The 20,440-nt window shown below is 40.6% G+C and overlaps 1 protein-coding gene across 1 annotated transcript in view; it reads right to left on the bottom strand.

Moving 5' to 3' along the window:
* Positions 1-3,645: 3,645 nt before the first annotated feature.
* RGS7 (regulator of G protein signaling 7) overlaps positions 3,646-20,440 on the bottom strand; it is a 266,491-nt gene continuing 249,696 nt past the window's right edge. Inside the window, exon 17 of the mRNA XM_051783806.1 lies at positions 3,646-4,431. Coding sequence (XP_051639766.1) covers positions 4,270-4,431 — 162 coding nt within the window. The 3' untranslated portion in view covers positions 3,646-4,269. The remainder of the gene's footprint in view (positions 4,432-20,440) is intronic.

Genomic DNA, 20,440 nt, shown 5'->3' on the forward strand with positions numbered 1-20,440 from the left:
GTCCTCTCTCATAGTGATTAATTATTCAATGTGACTAAAGCAATTAATTATTTAATGGAACTTTCCTTAATTGTTGCTTAACAGTTCTGAAATAGTGGAAGGAGTTATTGTGGAAAATTGCGTACCATTCTGCTCTCTGTCAGGTATTGTTATTTTGCAGTTAGATGGTGGCACCAGCTTCCACGGTCGACCAAAGTGGAGACCACATTTTCCTTCATGATTTGTATTGCTGGAGCTACAGCTGGATTATATTTGAAGAATGCAGGAGAGAAGCCAGGTCTGGTAAGGACCTGAGGAATCCTTTTGTTATGCAGATTGAAAGCTTGGCTGGTTATGTAGAGCACACAGAAGATCTGCTCCCTCCTCTGTAACTAACCTGGAGAACAGAAAGCATGGATGTGATCTCCTTTGGTAGCTCATACATTGCTGCTAAAATAGACTTAATCTGTTCTTCTAAAAACTTTTCCTCAGCTCACAGTAATTTTGGATACACAAAATATCAAGTTTTGAAGAAAAGAAAAGAAGACAAAAATTATAAAGGCCATGCATTTGGTCCCAGGACCAGCAAGGCATTGTGCTGTAGATGAATTTGCAAACCTCAGTTCTATCATTCTGCTATAGTCAGAGCTATCGGGCTCTCCTTAATGTGTTACACAAAAGGGCCGCAGCACACAAAGCCTGGAACACATCAGTTTATAGATCCCGAGAGGGTCCTGTGGAGTCTATTACTTTGATGAAGTGGTATTTAAAATTGCAATACCCAGCAGTTGTTTAACCCTCCAGATGTTACCCCTGTGGAGTGTTTAATACGACGTGAAGTGCTGGTAGGCTAGGCCATAACCTCCTGTCATCTTTTCAGCAGGTCACATCAGGTCTTACTATCTTCTACTAAATCAATACAGGATGACCTGACATAGCAGTTTTCCTTCTCTGCTGTTGTTTTGTTGTTTTTTGTTGGTTGTTTTTTTTTCTTTTTTCAAAAAGTGAGTAGAAAAATCAGAAGAAAAAAAATCAAAAGGATAGGAGAAAGGAAGGAGATAAGAAAGTAAACTCAGAAACTTTTGTTCATCTCGATTCGCATTTTCCCCCCCGTTTGAGCTGACAGTCCAGATCCAGCAGCTTGGTGCTGCCATCTGCTGTTACTCCTGGTGCTGACGCTGCCCAAGTTTTTGAACAAATCAGCAAAGAGCAACTAAAAAGAAACCAACATCATGAATAAATAAACACTAATTTAGAATGAAATGGATAAAGAGCCTCTAATAGAAAAATACCACTTAATTTCTATTTTTTTTAAGCAATTTTGAATCTTTGTATGACATGGTAATAGTAATTCCTATGGTCATCAAAAAGATGAGGTACGTCTGTGAGTTCAATTGACTTTCTTTTCTTATGAACAAGCCAACTTTTAGAAACATTTAGTCAGAAATATCATGGCTTAGAGGTCAAGAACCTGATGCTTCACAGTGTTTTTCATGGTTTAGATGTTTGACACCACAGGTATCTGTCTTACAGGGCTGGCTTCCAAAGTCAATTAAAACCAAGCAACAAACTTGCTTTGATTAGTGCAGGGCACTTATTAGATCACCTCTGCAAAGAAGAAACTTTCTTTCTGAAGGATAGATGCTCTCTGGGGCATCAGCAGCCTTTTAGAATGTGAACCAAAACCCTGCATTCACCAGAAGGAATTCAGTTGGCATAAGACGCGCTCCATCACCCCTCATTATACCACCTGGTAACTAGCTGGGCTGTGGTTCTGCTAGCATCTAGATTAAAACACGATCCTGACAGGATTTACATTTTGGAGGGAGAGATGGAAATGGGGAGTGAATTTTTTTGGGGGGTTCCTTGTAGCACAAAATAATTTGAACTTTTTATAGAGTAAGGGCATTGACATCCAGGGTGTTGAAAAACAAAAACATTTTACTATTATTACACAGAACTCTATTTTTCCTCTCCCTACTTTTATTTTTGTGTGAAGACCTATTTTCACTTCTCAGCCAAATCTTAACCACATATTTCCAAAGGGCCAAGATTTCAACCCTTATTGGCCAGTGTTACCACAAATGTGATGGTTGTTACTATGATTACATCTATGGAGAACTGGTACTTAGAGAAAATAACAGCTTACTGGCATCCTTCTAGTGAAGTTTTTGAGATTCAAGTATGAAGAACGTAGACATGTATTGAACTCACTGTGCCAGCACAAATAATCTCTTGACACATGACTGCAGCCACAAAAATCAATGCCAGCAGTGCTCTCAAATTTGAAAGGATTGACCACTTCCTCTCACTGTTACTAAACCCTGTGTAGGAATATAAAGCAGGTACTATAGCACATGACAGTTCAGGAATGGATGTCTGTCACAGCAAACTCTTGACAAATGTGTTTTCCATCATCTGGCTTCACCTTCTGTTATTCTAATAGTGTCCTATGGAGTGATATCATTGCCTTGTAAGTACTTGTAGAATCTCCTTGCCTTATACTGATAGCAGCAGTAAAGCAGCATTTAGTGTGACAAGAGGTTCTCTACTGTAATCCATAAAACTGGAGCTTGGAATCTTAATAAGAGTTGTGTTGTAACTTCTAACTCTAAGGAATGCTCCTTCTTACCTTTTCAGGTCCATCTCCTCCGCCACTTACCTCTCCTAAAAATGCAGGGCATCGGAAGCACAGGCATCTTTGCATCCTCTCAGGGTGGAGGAGTTAAACCCAAAAGAAGCATTTTCTCTGTGTGTGCACAAGTGAAAAGACTCAAGCAAGGTCAGCGAGCAGCCCCTTGCTTGCAGAGCAGCAGACATCATGCTGCAGGTGTGGTTAGTGCCAGTTTCCATCCTGGGAACTGCCCAGTCTTGATGGGCAACCACCGCTCCAGTTCTGAGACTGCAAATGTGCTGCCAAAGATTCAGTAGACCCAAACCCAAGTTTAGGAATGCTACTAATACACTTACAAGTTTTAGTCCCTCTCCTCACTTCCCTCCTGTTCCTGTTGAGCCCAAATATCAACAATTAATGTAGGCACTTGATATGATGCAAAATGTAAAGTGAATTGACAATAGCATAAATCTGACATGAAGATATGTGAAGACACATTTAGAGAGATAAAAGTTCTTCAATATATTTGAGTTGCAACTGGTACAAGGCTGCATGTGGAAAAAATAGTATTTTCAACTCATCTTACCAGACTGCCAGTCCTGGAGCCAGCTGTGCTAGCAATAGGGCAGTAGCTGTCAGCCTGGGCCTGGAGGTTGTGTTCATCTCTCTTGGACCAATCAGGAAATGAAAATCACCATTATTGTGCTGGTGTAGATGTAATTCATGTGTACTTGATCAGTACTTTGCAGGGGAGTCATAGGGAGCACGCGCAGGGAGTAGGTAGTCGTAGGGTATATGGCAACCATAGGCTAAATAGTGTTTGCCTTTTTCAGGCCAGGCATAGTCCTTTAACCAAAGTAAGCAGAAACAGTTAACCTGACCTTTAAAAATCCATAGTATCACTGTTCCTATGTCTTCCAGGGTACAAAGAACATTTATAAAGACAAGGTTTACTGGATCATATCACACAGTTCAGTTTACCTTTTAGTATCGAGATCTTATTTAAATGGTGCATATATATATATATATATTTATATACAGATATAGCAATACCAATTAAAGAGAATTCAATCATTACCAAATTTTAGTCTCACCTGACCTGATAATTCCCATCTAATAGCTGTATTTTCTATATAATTCTTGTCAGAGTATCATTTCCTGAACATAAAAGCTTCAAAGGATTTAAACTGCTATTGCATCTGTCCTGTATACAATGGAAGAAATACATTGTCATTCCAGAGGTAAATTACTTGTTTCATGCTTCTCACAAAGTATCTTTATTTAACATTCGGACAGATATGCACCTATTTATTATATAAATAATCTATGGCTTCTTAGTTTGCAAATGCTGGTTGAAAGTTCACGAGAGCAGGCTTTTCTGTGAACTTTCTGTATTTATAATTTCAGTCATTGCAATAAATCCTGAGCCTACCACCTGCTTAGCAGCATTTTGCACTCTATTCCAATGCCTAAAGCTGGGAGCTCTGCATCTGAATATTTCAAAACCTCTCAACAGCTTGATTGGAGCTTGATTTTCTTCTTAAATAATGCAAGTTGTTCTGGAAAAAACATATAATCACGATTAACTGATAGTCAAATCCTTGGTCTCTAACGTACAAAGCTCCACCACAACTAATAGAGTGGTTTCATTTATAGAGGTTTCATTTGAGCAAAGCTTACTGCAGCATTTTGTAGTTGTTAGAAAAAAAGTGTTCTTTGTGCGTGCTGTAGTTCAGAGCTGTAAGGTCTTTGTGAATGGTTACTCTCAAAGCGCTACAGAAGTTCCCCGGTTCAAGGTGGTTCCTGGCTCCTCGGAAAAATGAATGTGGGGTTCCAGCCTGGGAGGAGAGAAATAAGTGAAAAAGGAGCGTCCTTGGGCTAGGCAGGACAGGTCTGCTTAGTGCAGCTCTGCAGCCAGGACCAGTCAGTGCTAAGCTGGTTCAGAAGGAAGAAAGGTGAGTGTTGATCCCAGTAAACATAAAGAGCATCCATGAATCCAACTCATCAATCACAGTAAAAGCTCCTCCAGCCTTATTTGTCAGAGCAAAGGGATTTTCAGATTATAAAACCAGGAGTCACCATATGGTCACCTAACCACATAATTTAGGACACAGAACATCCTTGAATTTGATCCAGTTTAAACTTGAGTACATCTTTTATATTATAAAAACCAAAAACATCTATTCTCGATTTAAAAATTGCTAATGGTAGAAAAGCCACAATAACCTCTTGCAATGCACACCAGTAGCTAAGTATTTCCCTGGTGAAATGTGTAGCCTTTTCATCATGCCCATTTGTCCAGCTCCAGCCACCAGATCTTTTTATAGCTTTACTTGCTAAATTGGAAGAGTGTTAGTCCTGAAGTAAATACTTACCATCTATAACCAAAATCCTTTAACTTTTTCTTGTGCTTAAACGATTGTGCACCTATCCCTTCTACCAGAAGATGCTTTCCAGCCTTTAGATTGGTCTCAGGGCTGTCATCTGCACCCACTCTGGTTTTCAGGCAGTTTTAAGAGTGTCTGTGCTTTAGAGCTCAACATACATACAGGGGAAATGAGGCATCCATGCCAAAAACATGTATTCCTGGGGTCACACTAGTTTCTGACCACTTTTGCTCCTGGAGTTGACACCCACCTAATGCCCTGGACATGAACCAGTGTGTCCTGTTTAAGCCCACTGCTCCCTGGTGGACGGTGCTCCCTGCAGCACCCACAAACCCTACAACTTGTTTCTCTGAATCTGACTTCACTTCTGCCCACCGGATAAATTACTGTTATTCAGTCATCTACCATAACAAAGCAATTAAAAATTTTGCTTCTAAAGTTCCTTTAATACTGACTAGATATGGTAACTATAATCTTTGTAATCTTTGTAAAGCTTTAAGTGATGATTTTATGCCTCTAAAATAAAATTTGTACCATATTTTTGCAGGATACTGTCAGAAATAAAGCTACTCACTGCTGAACTGTTCAACTGCAGAAATATTAGCTAGTATCATCATTACCCTGTGTAGCTTCATTTCCCTGAAGTCATACATTATTATTCCCCTAATGTCTAAGGTATTATAGACAGTTACTGTGCTGCATTTTCAGCTCAGAGAGGTCTCTCTCAAATGATGTAAGGAAGGGTGGCAAGTACAAGTGATTTTCTCCATTCCTGTCATACTTTTCAGGTGAAAGTAGCAGTTATTTCTTAACCAGCTGAATGAACGAATTTAAATTATATATTCTGCATGCACTAATTTACATAACATTATATACGCAGGTAAAATGAAAGCCACAACAAAGATAAATAAAAGTTTCACAAGAATTCAGTCACAGGCCATGAAGAGGACCCTAGGAGAAACAGGGAAACAATTCTCTCATGCCTTGCTTACTCCATAAAGATAAATTCACTTTCTTTCTTTCTGAAATTGGTTGATACTCAGTCTCAGCTCTGCATGTCAAGTTTTTTCTACTTCTTTTTCCTCTTTCAAATGTTGAGCATCTTTTGATATGGTCGATAAGTCTCTATTAATCAATTCCTATCAGAGGGCTCAAAAGACATATGTATCATGTAGGAAAAAATCTCATAGTTCTGCTTCCACATGGACTTTGACAAAAATAACCAGCTGTAAACAAGCAGGGATGTATATTTTCCATGATTCATGCTGCAGAACCCATCATAGGCCATGGGACTGTTTTACAGAACTTGAGCTTTCACAGAAAAAAAAATGCTACCGGGTGGCCTGATTGTGAGGGAAGCCTTCCCAAACAGGAACCGAACATGAATCAAGTCAGGATGACTCAGATTGTTTTTGTGATTCTGCAGAGAGACAATCTGAGATAATAGCTGGGTTGTGTGAACTATTGCTATAATTTATTACAATAAAAATTCAAAATACAATGACTTACGGTTGTGAGTTGGGTTTTTATTTTCTCTATGTATATCAAAACCTCTTAGATTTCTAGCCCTTCTGTGTGAATAAACACATAGAAAAACATTTATAAAAGTCCTCTGTATGCCTCATAGGGAATATGCCAAATTTCATCCTAACAAACACAGCAACAAGCCTTTTGTATGCTCCATGAAGTACATTTGATAAGAAGACAGCAGTGTCACAGCATGACTGAGTTATGGTGGTAGGTAACCAGCCTTAGGACATCAAGGAATTTATAATACTATTGTTACATGTTGAAGCTTGAAGCCTATGACAGAATAACAATACCTTTCTAGGTGATGGGGGAAAAAAGAAGAATTACTGCTTAAATTCTAAATTAGATTTGTGCTGCTTTTGATTCAAAGAAAGAAAGAAACCCAGTCTCTTTGGGTTTCACAAAACAGAATTGCTGTCTAGGTGTTGTAGCTAGGGTACTGTAGGCAACACAAAGTATTGGTAGAGCACAGGTAAAGGACATCTCTGATGTTTGTGTGTTGTACATGCAGGTTAAGTAAATGTTTTTAATCTAAAAAAAACCAGGTTCCATGACTCAAGGTGAGAAAATTTCTTCTTTAGTGCTGTGCTCCATCTTTTGCCAGAAAGCTGTTCCCAATCGAAACTATATTTATCCATTATTTACCAGTTTAGTCAGCTGAGGACAAGTTGTTCTGAAAATGTTTGTTTAAATCAGCCAGCCAGGCACCAAGAAGAAAAAGGAAAGGAGAGAGAAAACCAGTACGGAAAAATGTCTAAAATTCCAGGGAAAATCTTTCTGTTGATTTTATCAGGATATAGCCAAGATCTGCAGTCAACAGATGAGAAGGATGGCTATTAAAATAAGGAAAAGAGACTAGAGACTTTAAAGAAAAAAGAGGCAGATATAGGAAAGTAGTGGGAAGTTCCCAAGTTCCCATTAAAAAGGACAAAATGGTGATGCAGCTGCAAACAAGCAATGGAAGGGAATGAAAACTGAGAAAGTAAATTAAAATATCTATGACCATTGATTTTAATGGGTAGAGATGTTGGGCACTGGCCTTGTCTGCAAATTCTCTTGAATGGGTTGTAGAGGTACAATTCGGTTTCAGTATGGATGGGATATTGAAATAGCTGGAAAATTCAGAAAGATTATTCATACCTAAAGCTTTGGGAAGATCTCAGTAGTAGCAAAGGAAAGATTTATCTTCCCTTTTAAATTAAGTTGTTTGGAAATGATTTGAGAATTTTTGTTACGAAATTGTTTTTGGAGTCCTCCCTCTGAGCGAATATTTTAATTTGCAATTTTTACCCTGACAAAACAATTTTAGTAGAGCACAATGAGTGCAATGAGTATGTATTGGTAATGACTGTGAAAGGACAAACACCACATAGTGAGCCTTATAGGATTCAGGAAGGACAGAGTCTAAGTTTAACTACAAAGAAAGCAAAACGTTAAGAAATGTGTCTGAAATGAAATGACTAGCAAATCCTTCAAAAATCAGTCTTTGGAGGGGGAGTAAATGTGGAAGGCATATTGTCTTCTTAATCCACAACAGATTGATGCATCTTTTGAAGAACAAACTGCAATTCTTTCTAAACTATGAAGCCTTGAAGGGAGACCAGGCATGGATTTACCAGCCAGGGAAAAGGTCCTTTAGCTGCTTTCCTCTTGTCCCAGCCAGACCTCCCCATGTTGTTCCATTGCCTGCTTTTTTAATAGCAACATTGAAATATGTAGCTGCTCAAGAGATGAGTGGATGACCAACAGATGAGTAGTTGGCAGATAGGGGCTGCTTAGTTTGTTTCTTCTACAGTTTTCTGGTTTCTGATTCAGTAGTTTTATTTCCCTTATTACATCTCCCCATCTATCCTTTTGGAGTTGGCTTCAAGTGCAGTGCATGGTTACCATACATAGGTAATCATAACTTTCCCTGTGAACATGGACAAAGAGCTTGAAGTGTTGACAACCACATTATAAATGATCGAAGGACATGCTGTCAATAGCCCAGCTAGTAGAAGAACACAGGCCTCAAAACGTTAGACCAAAGGTAGACCTTGCTACCCAGTCTACAGACATGAATCAGGACAGAGATGACCCACCACAGTAACTATCTGTTATATGGTCCAGACCTGATTTTTAATGGTCACCATTTTCCTGCAGCACATTCAGGTACCAGTGTCCTCATGAGCTGCAACATCCTCCTCACTTTTGGGTGTTTGCCCATGTTGTAGTGTGCCTCCTCCAAGGCCCTAATGGTGCTACCAATGCCCTCCTCAGGCTCAGGTCCCTCCAAGCACATGGGTACCATGGTCTGATTCTCCAGGTGAGCAGTGGTCTTTCATCTTCTATGTACATACAAAGGTATTGTTTGAACAAAACCAAAGAATAATCTTTTTCAGAAATCTCCACATTCTTGAGGAATGTGATAGAGAGAACCCAACTGACAAAAGCCACCTTTGATAATGGACAAACTGTCACAAAGTTGTTCCTTTTCCTAGTGTGGAACGGAATTTGCTAGCACACTACAGCATTACCTCCCAAGCAGTCAAAGACCCATATAAGATTGCACAAAAAGCCACATAAAGCCTTACTACCAAGAGGAAGGAGCAGTTGGCAGCAATATCCCGAATAATTTCACTTCAAAAGCACCAGCCTGTAGGAGTTCAAAGCTCTAGCAGTTCCCTTGACATCATCAGATCTTCCCTTCTCCACCAGCAATTGAGCCAGGTTTTGAGCCAGCAATGTTTCCACACAAATTATTAGTAGTAGAAATAATAATAGCAATAATGCCTGCCCCTCCTCATCAGTGCTCCTCATGGAAGGATTTGGAAAACAATCTTCCAGCAGAGCTCTACCAGTTGCACACACAGCGGGCAGATGAGAGAACATCTGTTTCAAAGGATGTGCCATCAGCACTGCAGGCACTGTGACATCAAATGCCAGTATACAGAAAGGCACCAGTAAACTTGCTGTAGGATCCTGTGGGGTGAGAACATTGTCCCTCCTGTGACCAGAGACAGGATTGTTCAGCCCCTGTCACAGCAGTAAGCAACATGCATCCTCCATCCTGGTGTTCCTGCTTGCTGCTCCACACATGCTGCACCACACAACCATGCTCATTCACCTCTACAAATATAAGGTTGCCAGTGACTAATGTGAGCTTTTTTAATCTTGTTGATGAATGGTTTTACATTCCCAAAGAGGAATGCTGCATCCCACTGCACATTTTCAGCTGTCTTGTATGTTTCTATAAAGCTGGGAGGATGGAATAACAAAAATGCCCTGGGATGATGAAAGGGTTCGACTATGGGTTCCCAAAACTCAGCTTGGAACTAGCTACTAGTGCCCAAACAGGTGCCTATAAAAGTCAGGTAGGAGCAAACCAGAAGCAGAGGAGTTTCCCTGCTCTGAGTGGTGCCCTCCCGTCTCCCAGCTGAACACAGCACAGTCTAGAGCACCACCAGCTCAGTGAGGACACAGCCCCAGATGAAGTGGTGGTGTGGCTGACAGCAGGGCATGGTCATGTTTCAAAGCCCCAGATGCATCACTCAAGCTGGAGCCCAGCAGCCAGCTCAGCTCAGAGCTATGCTGCACTATGAGAGCCTTCCTAGGTCCCCAGGGAAGCCAACTCTGCTCCAAGCTGTGGGAAAACCACAACCAGACTCCATGTTTTAGGTTTTTACTGCTGGCCCAGCCACATCATCAAACTATCTCATTTTTAGCAAATGATCTAGACATCAGTGAATTCTTCAGATATTAAAAGACTATCCTTCAGCCTGCTACGCCAACTCTGAACGTGACCCCCCACCTAGACTGCAGCCCTTTAAGTTATCCTTCATTTGTTTGTTGGTGTGCTCCCTTAGATCTGCAGATCGCTTTGATTATTTGAACATCTGGAAGTTGTCACATGCTTTTTCTGACCGTGACCATCTGAAATATTACCCAGCAGGACTTGAGGGGAGACACAGTAAGGAAACAAAAACATCCTACGCATGAGAACATGTGGCAGGAATTATCAAATGACACCATCCCAAAGGGTAGTGCTATATATCCAAGCAAAGGTGAACTTTCTCTCCATTCCCTAAAGCCAGGATAATTGTTTTCCATAATATTCACTCAGACATAAAACAGCATTGCACACAAATACCTAATATATTTTTCACTAAACATTATATTATCAAAGTTAGTTGTCTGTTACTAATGGAGAAAAAGCATTTCTTTCATCCTCTGGTTTTTAAAGCTGAAGGGTAGATCCTCTCGTACACAATTCTTCACAGAAAAACCTCCCCAAAATGGTTCAGTGCTTGAGTTTGTTAGGGTGCTTATTCCAGGTTAGCCTGATGTCCTCACAGACAAAGTGCGGGTCCTTTGGTAAAGCTAGAATGTAATATATAAAACTATGAGATAAAAAAGGTTGAAATATAGAGTCAGAGTTTATCAGCAATCCTTCACAGGGACTAGAGGCTCTGGAAAAGAGAGGAAATGCAGACCAAAATCAATACAGATGTGGAGGTGGGAGCCCAGAAAAATCAGGCACAGTTTTTAGATTTGGTTTCTCATTCTTATCAAGATACAGATAACAAATGAAGCATGTAGACACATACAAACTGTACTGCTGCAGTCTGGCAGCTGTTAACCAGTTATATTTTGGCCTTCACCAAGAGGTTGTCCCTAAAATCAGTAGTAGATGGCAATGGGATTTCCTTCTGACCAACCTCTTTGCTTACAGATCATGGGACCAAAATCTCATTGTCCTGGAAGAAAACAGGAACAACCAGGATGAGCGCTCCCATGCATGACTTCCAATCCCCCTTCCCTGGGGGCTGCCAGCTGGAAGGGTGGTCTCTGCTGCGGTTTCCTCCCAGGGACATGATACTAGTAGAAGCAGAAGTAGAACTAGTTATTCCATCAGCCCTCAGCCTCTGCATGTCTCCAGAGTCAAATCAGACCTTGATGTACTGGCTTTGCTCTGTGGCTGCTACTGTTCCTTCTTCCTTTGGGGCTATTTTTATATTTGGTGGTGCAGTGCTCTGATTTTTCCTTCTTTAAAACAGTGCCCATGGTTACTGAAGTCAGTTCCTGACAAGACAAATGTATTTTAATAAGACCCCAACGTCCTAGAAGGAATTCCCTGTAGTGCAGCAGCTTTGGTTCCCAGGAATCGTCTTAAAAAGGACGCTCGTCCTTCAGGCATAACCTAACAAAAATATTCCATGGTCTTTGTGTTGGGATATGATGGAAGCTGGTTCGTTTGTCCCCTGACAGAGGACGCGGACAGGGAGTGTTCGTGTGAGCGAGGGCAGGATCCGGACTTAGGCGGTGGTATAGGGGCGCTGCCCACTCCCCCGGCCGAAATACTATCCTCGGGCCGCGGGAGCAGCGCGGGCGCCGTCCGGGCGTGGTTCCTGCGCGCACCCACGAGGTGTCACTGCTGCCCCGCCGCCCGCACCGCGGGAGCGCCCGGACCCGGCCCCGCACCCGAGCGGCGGTGAGTGAGGGGCGTCTGTGCTGCGCGCACCTGGCACGTTCTTGAGCTGCTGAGGCTGGGAGGAAAATTCGCAACTGATTGCTGCCCAGCGACTTCCAGTATCACTGCAGCGGAGGAACATAATACTGGGTTTATTTGTTTCAGATGAATATCGATGAGTTCTCAGCACATACATCAGCAGGACTCGTCACGGAAGAAAACCAAGACCATCAAATAGAAAGAAGAGGCATACGGTCATTTCAGAACAATTGAGGAGAAAAAAGAAAAAAAAAATAAAAATCACCAGGTTTTTAAGAACACCAAACTAGTTTGCTCTACCATGGTAAAGGAAATTGCTTTGTCTTCCTTCCTTTGTTTTTGATTTTATGCTCTATTTAGATTTCTCAAAGAATGGACTATAATGAATACCAAAAAAGTCCAGTAAGTTTCTATAATAAATATTTTTCATAGTCAACATTACACAATTCAAAGTAGTACCATTCAGATTACACATTTTTTTCCACAGCAGAATTAAAACTGCAGTAGTAGTGTAGATCAGTGCTGATACACTGGCAATGCTGATCCTACCATGTCAGTACCAATAAAACAGAAAGTAAGAGCATCCAGGGGAGCGACCTGTTAAAAGAAACCATTTCTGCATTACATGAACGACTGATGCTGACTGCTGCAGACAGATTTTCTCTGCACAGCAAGAAATAGGATGCAGCTGCTGCTGCTGCTGCATGCACAAAATGGCGAGGCCTCAATAATGAGGAGTAATGAGCTCCATCCTGGTGCAGAAGCTTTCAGGAACTGAAAAGGATACAGCTGATTCTACAGGCAACATCAGAATTCTTCATTATGTGGGTCATGGATAGGCTTTTTCTTCTCCAGCATCTCCTTTTTTTTTAGCACAATGCAGTTAGGGTAGCATATTCAAAAATCTTTATTTAGATGTAAAATAAAGGAGCAGTGTTTTTTATATATATTTTTTATCACTCCTTCCTCTCTCTCTCATATTCCTCTAGGTCTTCTGGCCTGCAAACACTTGCTTTTTTCCTTTTCATTAAAATACACTCCACCTAGTCCATACTGTTGGTGGAAAGAGGTTGTCTTCAATATCTTTCTAGAAACAAAGGTGTATTCCCAGTACATGCTGTGGTCTGGGGTGGGAGAATTAGCAGGAGAAATCCAAACCATCTTCCAAAAAAAACCCAAGCCCACTCTACTGTATCAAAGAGATTCCACCACTGATATCCAGCTAGCAAGCACAATGGTACCTCTGAAGAAAAAGGTAACTACATTTTAAATCCAGTCTTACATGTTTCACATCTCTGATTTCAGTGGAAATATGCTGGGAGTTTGGGGCAGGTAAAAAAACAGTGGGAGATGCCAACTGAGGCAATGAAAGATCTGCAGATGCTCAGCACTCCTGGCAGGTAGGAATCCCAAAGTGCAGTTTTAACACAGCAATGGGGTTCAAGCAGGTTTCAAATAGAAAACAATTTTTCTATTGTTACACTCTGTTCTGACCAACAGCAGAAGAAATATCTAAAATTCTTATCTTTCATGGTTGGCTTTTTGGTTGGTTGGGGGTGTGTGTAATTTTTTTTTCCCATAAAATATCTGAGTGTTGATAATACACAAGTATACAGAAAAAAGTAGATGATATGGGTCTGTATGGCTGGAAGTACGTTGGGAAGAAGCCCTTTGGAGCAAAATAAAAGTATGATATTTCAATTTTTGATTACAGGAAGAAAATAAAGATAGAAGTGAAAATTCTCCCCTGTACACAAATGCACTGGTGGGAGAGCAGCTGCAGCTACTCCCTTATGCCAGGGTTTCCAACACTGACAGAAAAGGAGGAGGAAGACAGTTGAGAAGGAAATCAAAGGAAGAGAGATAAGGCAAAACCTTACTAGTCAAGGACCCAGAAAAGTGGCTGAACTACTTCAAGAGGGTTAGAGGAAGGAGAAATGGAGTAAACCAAAATCACTAAGGAATTACAAACTTATTAGTTCCCTAAAACCAACTTTCTGGAAACCAATTCCCTCATTTTTTGAGCATGTCTAACTGTCTGAACTGTATCTTCAGCAGTTTACTCTATCCATTGATGAAATTCCACATTTGTGCCTACTCCCCCAAAAAATTTTACCTGTGATTTAGGTACATCAGTTTCTTTAGGCATGTTCATTGGCTTCCCTGGAGCTAACCTCCCAGACCAGTATGGACCAGGACTTAGAATATTTCCTAGTCTCGGGCTTTAATCTTCCTTCCTGCCTCCTACAGACATTTTCTTTGATAAGAAACAGAGACACTCTGCGTCACTCTGTGGACACCCTCACATCAGTCTTCCCATGAAAGAAACTTAAGCTCCTGATTTATTTCAAATTCCAGTGATGGAAGTGAATGACCCAAGTACCTGTCCCCTTCCTTCCCTCAGTCCTGGGCACCAGAGGAGTCACACACTCAGGCTTCCTTTTGCCTGTCTCCATTCAGTGCACCTAAGCAAAGGAGTAACTCACCTCCCTCATATCTCCTGAGGTTCCTGGTGATGCCTCCCCACCAGGTGAGGAAGGATGTCCCTACTGTGTAACAACACCCCTGCACAGGCATCCTGCCCCCCAGGACATTGCCCATGTCCCTTATCCATCAGCTTGGGAGAGCAGTGGCCTGGAGGAGGAGTAGTGAGCTGATGAGAACAGGATGGGGAGTGAGAGAGGCAGACTTCTGGGAGCAGGATGGTCCCCTGAGATCTGGCCAGAGTCAGAAGCAGTTTCTGCATCTGCATCAGCCCCTGGCCTAGCACTGGTCTGCCTTTCCTTTAATAATTTCTGGTTTGTTTTGTTTTGGTTTGGTTTTTTTTATTTTTTTTTATTTTATTTTAATTTCTTTCAATTCCAAGAAGGAACAGAGAAGGTAAATATAAGGAGCATTAGTGGGCACCATAAGACCATGAGGGAGGGATCAATGGAGCAAAGATCAGAGGAACAAAGGAAAAGAACCATAAAAGACAAGGAATCTTAAAAAAGATGTTCCTGAGGGGGAGGGGGAGAGAAGAAAGAGAATCGAAAAGAAAACTTTTACAAAGAACAGTGCATCAAATAAGATTAACTGAAAAAAGGTCATAGATTTCAGGTTACACATTCCTCTCAGTGAAAAGGTAGAAAAGTAAGTTACATTAAATATGCCATTTCCACTCATCTTTTAAGGAAAAGGGGTAAAGGAATAAAAAGATGGATGGACAAGATAAATGCATAATGAAATGTCTCATTTATTTGATAAGCATCCTGAAGGAGCAGCTGCAAGGTTAAGAGGAAGGGTGGGAAATAGTACCCCTTTTGAAAGCTGACAGCTGTGATGAATCTAAGAGATTTCAAAATCTAGTCAAATCAAAAAGAGGCCAATGAAGGTGAGTGCAGCAGAATATATTTTTGGAGCAAAGAAAAAATACAATAAAAATTGTGCAAATGCCACTAACAAGGTAACATTTACAATCGTGTCTTAATATTGTTTGATATTTACTGTCCATGTTCACACTTGTAAATAAGGACTATCATCTAGCATTTGAGCAGGTTCTCAGAGTTTATTATAAGGACAATTTTTCTTTACAATTTACACATACAGATCCCTTACAGCAAATAGTGATGATGGTACTCACTCTCATTCAAGTGTTTGTGCTAAAGAATCAAGCCAGCGGACTCCTCACTCTCACCCTGTAGATAAAAGGACTGCAAGTATTGTACAGGTAGAATGAAAAAAAAATTACCCTTGGGAAAAGATAAAGATGATCTGAAAAATGAGGATGATAACCGATGGACTGACCCAAGAAGAGTCAGCTATACACAAAGGGGAATGATCATCTACATTAGATTGCAAGGGATCTGGGCACCATCCTCCAAGAAAGTTGGAGTGATGAAGTCACTCAGCACTTCAGAAAACACCAGTAAGAAAACCAAAGGAGACTGTAATGTTAAAATGTCCATTTATGCTGGGAACATATTATAATAGTGACTGTAGCAGCCTGGTCAAAAATAAAGGGATAAATCAAAGCAAAGATTCAGTTTAGATATTAGAAAAAAAAAAACTTTGTAGTTTTCTTTGTAGAGATAATGACTGTCTGGAGAGACTCTGCAGCCCTCCAGTCGATGTCTATAAAAACAAAACCCATTTAGTTGTACACATGTCATTTGAGGACTCCACAGTCTGAAACATCATGAGGAGGGGGAATCCAGTCTCAGAGAAATCATCTTCTCTTCCACTTCACCTCTTTAATATTGGGACTTCCACCTATTTTCAACTCACAGGAGACAAAAGCAGTCTGTTCAGCAGTGAGATCAAACAGCAGACTGGTGTGAGTCACAACCACTTAGCAACTTGCTTAAATGAATTGTGGACACAGAATATACTCAAAGAATTTGTTGATAATTTCCCTTGAACTTGTTGGGATTAGAGCCTTATTTTATTTAAGTCCCTGTAGCTATTAAATTTCCTTTAGTAAAATTCCTATGTTTTACACACCTATGTTAATAAGACCAGGGTTAGTTCTATGCACAAAATCTTCAGCTAGAAGGGACATAAAAAATATGACAATTTAAAAATATAAATTCAAACAGCTGTTATTCACTATGCATAAAAATAAATAATTGGAAGAGCCACAAATAAATCACTGGCTTTCCCAACTCCTAATTCCAGTTACCTGTAGAAAACAGCCTTCTCTCCCTTTGGTGGTCTACTTTGGCTTAATTTTTTTTTTAATAATTTTTAATAAATAAACATCTTAAATGCATTCCTTGCATAGGTCTTGTTTCTGGAGCTGGTTGTTGCCCTCCTATTTGTTATTTCTTAGGGGATTATTTGGCATTTATGTCTCATGATTTCAGACTATTAGAGGTGCAATTTGAAAAAGGCAACTCCAGAAATTTGGTATTATTGCTTGTACACTATTTCTTTTTAGCTGAAAAAAAATGTAGTTGTTGTGTTTTAAAGGACCACTCATAGTTGATTTTGCCTGATTTCCTGGGTTTTAATTCCAACTCAGTACGGCTGTGGCCAACAGGCTGGCAATCCACCAGCTTCATTCTGCCTCTCTTGCTCCTAATTACTCAGCTCTCCAGTACTCCTCCCTTGTCTGTTCTGTTCTGGTCACCACAATTAATTCCCATTTCTTAGTCTTGTATTCACCTTCAGCTCATTAACTTTTGGCCAGTCTCCACTACTGTTTCAGCTTAGCATTTCACAATTTATCACTGTTTTAAGACCTTTTTCATCCATCTTTGGTTTTGTAGGGTTGAAGAACAGTTTCTAATTGCACCTTACAGAAGAATGGGCAAATATTTTGCTGTTGTCAGTTAGGTGCCAGGACAGCTTCTCCCTCTCCCACCAGCCATTTTTCTTCACAGGTTGGTCTGGGAGCACAAAACCATCTGAAGTGTACAGCAGCACCATCAAACACTTTTTTCCCCTGTAGGCTTAAGAGCTGTTTTATGAGCAAGGATGCATGAGAAGAGAGACTGTCTAATGAAGCCCAAGTCTCAGATGGAAATTCTGAGCTCCAAGGGGTTATTTTAAGGAATATTGCAATTAATATCTCACATGAGGGTGTTTTCAGCTTCCTGGGCAGAGCCAGGAGGCGCTGACTGATGGCTCTTCCCTAGAAGACAAGAAATACGGTCTCTTCATATGGATTTCCTCTCTTGGTCCTTTGTTTCTCTGCAGATTTGTGGCCTCACTGAAATCCCTAATGGTAAATTGTTGTGTAGCCGGTCATACTTCAGCTGTTTGGTCATTGTACAAGCATGCCTTAATCTGAGTTAATCTTAAATCTTTGAAGTGGATCTTTGTGAAATTTGGAAACAAACATTTAGGTTTTCTCTGTGGGTAAGTAAAAGGAAGTTTGTTCCACTTGGAGTTTCCAGTCCAAGTCTATCCTAATAGCAGATGACAGTGAATAGATAAAGTATCATAAGATTGCAGATAAACCTTTTAAAAATCATCTAGTTGTAGGATTGATCTTGTTTGGGCCAAATTCATTCATGTGTGATGGTGGAGTTGTATCACTTGGAACTAAGCTCAAATGAAACCTTAATACTGCTCCCTGACTACTTTGAAATCCTTACTACTAGTGCCTGGTTTTACTTTACAATCATCATGTTAAATCCTGGGTAAAACAGGGAAAGACAACCATTCAATACAGACTTCATATTTATTGAAAGAAAATGTCCTGGGTTTGGCTGGGATAGTTTTCACTTTCTTCCTAGTAGCTGGTGCAGTGCTGTGGTTTGGATTTAGTATGAGAATAATGTTGATAACACACTGATGCTTTCGCTGTTGTGGAGCAGGGATTACCCTAAGTGAAGGGTTTTTCAGTTTCCCATGCTCTGCCAGGGAGCAGGTGCACAAGAAGCTGGGAGAGAGAATGGTCAGGACAGCTGACCCCAGCTGGTGAAAGGGTTACTCCATACCACAGAACATCATGCTCAGTATATAAACTGGGTACAGTTGGCCAGGAGGGCATGATCTCTGCTCAGGAACAGGCTTGTCATCAGTCAGTGGGTGGTGAGAAATTGCATTGTGCATCACTTGTCTGTCTTGGCTTTTATTCCTCCCTCTCTTTCTCATTTTCATTATGATTACTATTATTATTATAAATTAATTCAATTATTAAACTGTTCTTATCTTAACCCATGAGTTTTACCTTTTTCCTCTTCTCCTCCCAATCCCATTTGAGGTACAAGGACGTGAATAAGCAGCTGTGTTGTACTTAGTTGCTAGCTGGAGTTAAACCATGACAGGAAAGAACTAGAATAAATACAGAATGGGTTCAGGAATACAAATGCTCCACATCTTTTTATCAACCAGTTGGTGTTGCAAAGTGATTTAAAAAAAAAAAATTCTTAGGATGAAGTTGCATGAAATGCCTAATGCTTGAATTTGAAATGTTAGCTATTTGAAGGAAGTCATTATTTGAAGCAGGCACTGGTATCTAATTAGTTAACTGTGAAGGCAAAGCAGGCAATATACCAGTTGATGCAATTGGTGGCAGCGGGAGTTTGGAAATAAATATCTCTATTTGGCACTGAGAAGTGAAACAGAGCTCAAATTTCTGTGGATTGCCTGGCCCCAATTTCATTGCCTCAGAGCTCACATTTCTGTGGTAAAATTAAATCTCAAAGTTTAAGATATGGGATTCAGTGCTGTTTATTAAAATTCATCTGACCTCCCTAGGTTGTGAACATTTTGAGTTGACCTAGATGGAGCTCTTGATAAAATCAAACTCTGAAGGGGCATTTCCATAAAAGCTTAGTAGAATTGTGCTGACAAAAATGGAGACACTTTAAAGCAGTGATTGTCATCCTATCTAGAAATCAGAAACACAGTGGCATGTGAAAACAAAGAACAAACAGAAATCCCAAACCTCGAGAAACCTCATCTGAGCAGAACATGGAGAAAAGCCATTCATGGTGATTTATAATGCCTTTTGTACTGGCTTCACTCAGACTGCCTCTTTAAAGATGCTGCATTCATGGCTACGGCTGCACGAGGCTACTGACAGAGCCAGTGGAGAAGTGAGGCAGAAGGCAGCTCAGCTCCCTTCTGCCCATTGCTGGTCTGTGCAGGAGTCCTGTCCTTAGCGGCAACAATGCAGACAGGTATTGGATGTTAAATGAGATTACTCTGGTATTAATGCATTCAAACTGATTGTCTGCTTGTATCTATGACTGTCCCACTGTGTGTGTGTGTGTGTGCGCACATTTTTAGGCTTGGTAGTCCCTTCGAAACAAGATTGCAATTCTCAATATCAAACCAAAGTCAGCATGACAGATGGTACTAGAGTTGGCTTTCCTGAGTCTATTCTGTGCAGGCTTGTTTGTCCTGTGCACCCTACGATGCCCTGGAGGTATCAGCATTTTATCATTTGACTTAGTTCCCATCTTTGCTTTTCTACTCAGAGATTCTGACCACTATCCTTATGCCACCTCTATCAGTTCAAAGTGTTGTTTTTTAGGCTGAGTAGAGATTTCTGGTTCCAGCTCAGACTAGCTTCAGAAGCTCCATATCTGCCGTGTTATGGGCAACATCTACATGCGCTCATAAACCTATCAACAGAACTCTGCATGAGTAACCTCAGCAGTGGACATACAACAGCACACCCAGACAGAGCCCCTGAATTTAAATTATAGCCTCCTGCATTACTACTGGAGGTTTACACTACAGCCTGTATACTTAGCACTACCTTTTCAGCTTAAAATGTTGCTTTGTATCACAAGTGACAGCAAGAAGAAAGAAACACTGCCCTTCCTATTCATCAAGTATACTCTTGTGTTCTTGGTCAGAATTGTTCATGTCTGTTCCTAAGGAAATGCAGTTCAGTTCATCTGGTCTGGGGTAGCGACTGAATTGCTGCGCAGACTGTACTATTATAGAACGGGTCTAGCTTAAAGAAAGGTTTGCTTATGAGATGATGAGCAAGCTGGAAAA

This window comes from Manacus candei, unplaced genomic scaffold, assembly GCF_025592945.1.
Source record: "Manacus candei isolate 608988 ecotype Guabito, Panama unplaced genomic scaffold, ASM2559294v1 h1tg000017l, whole genome shotgun sequence".
NCBI classification, from domain to species: Eukaryota; Metazoa; Chordata; class Aves; order Passeriformes; family Pipridae; genus Manacus; species Manacus candei.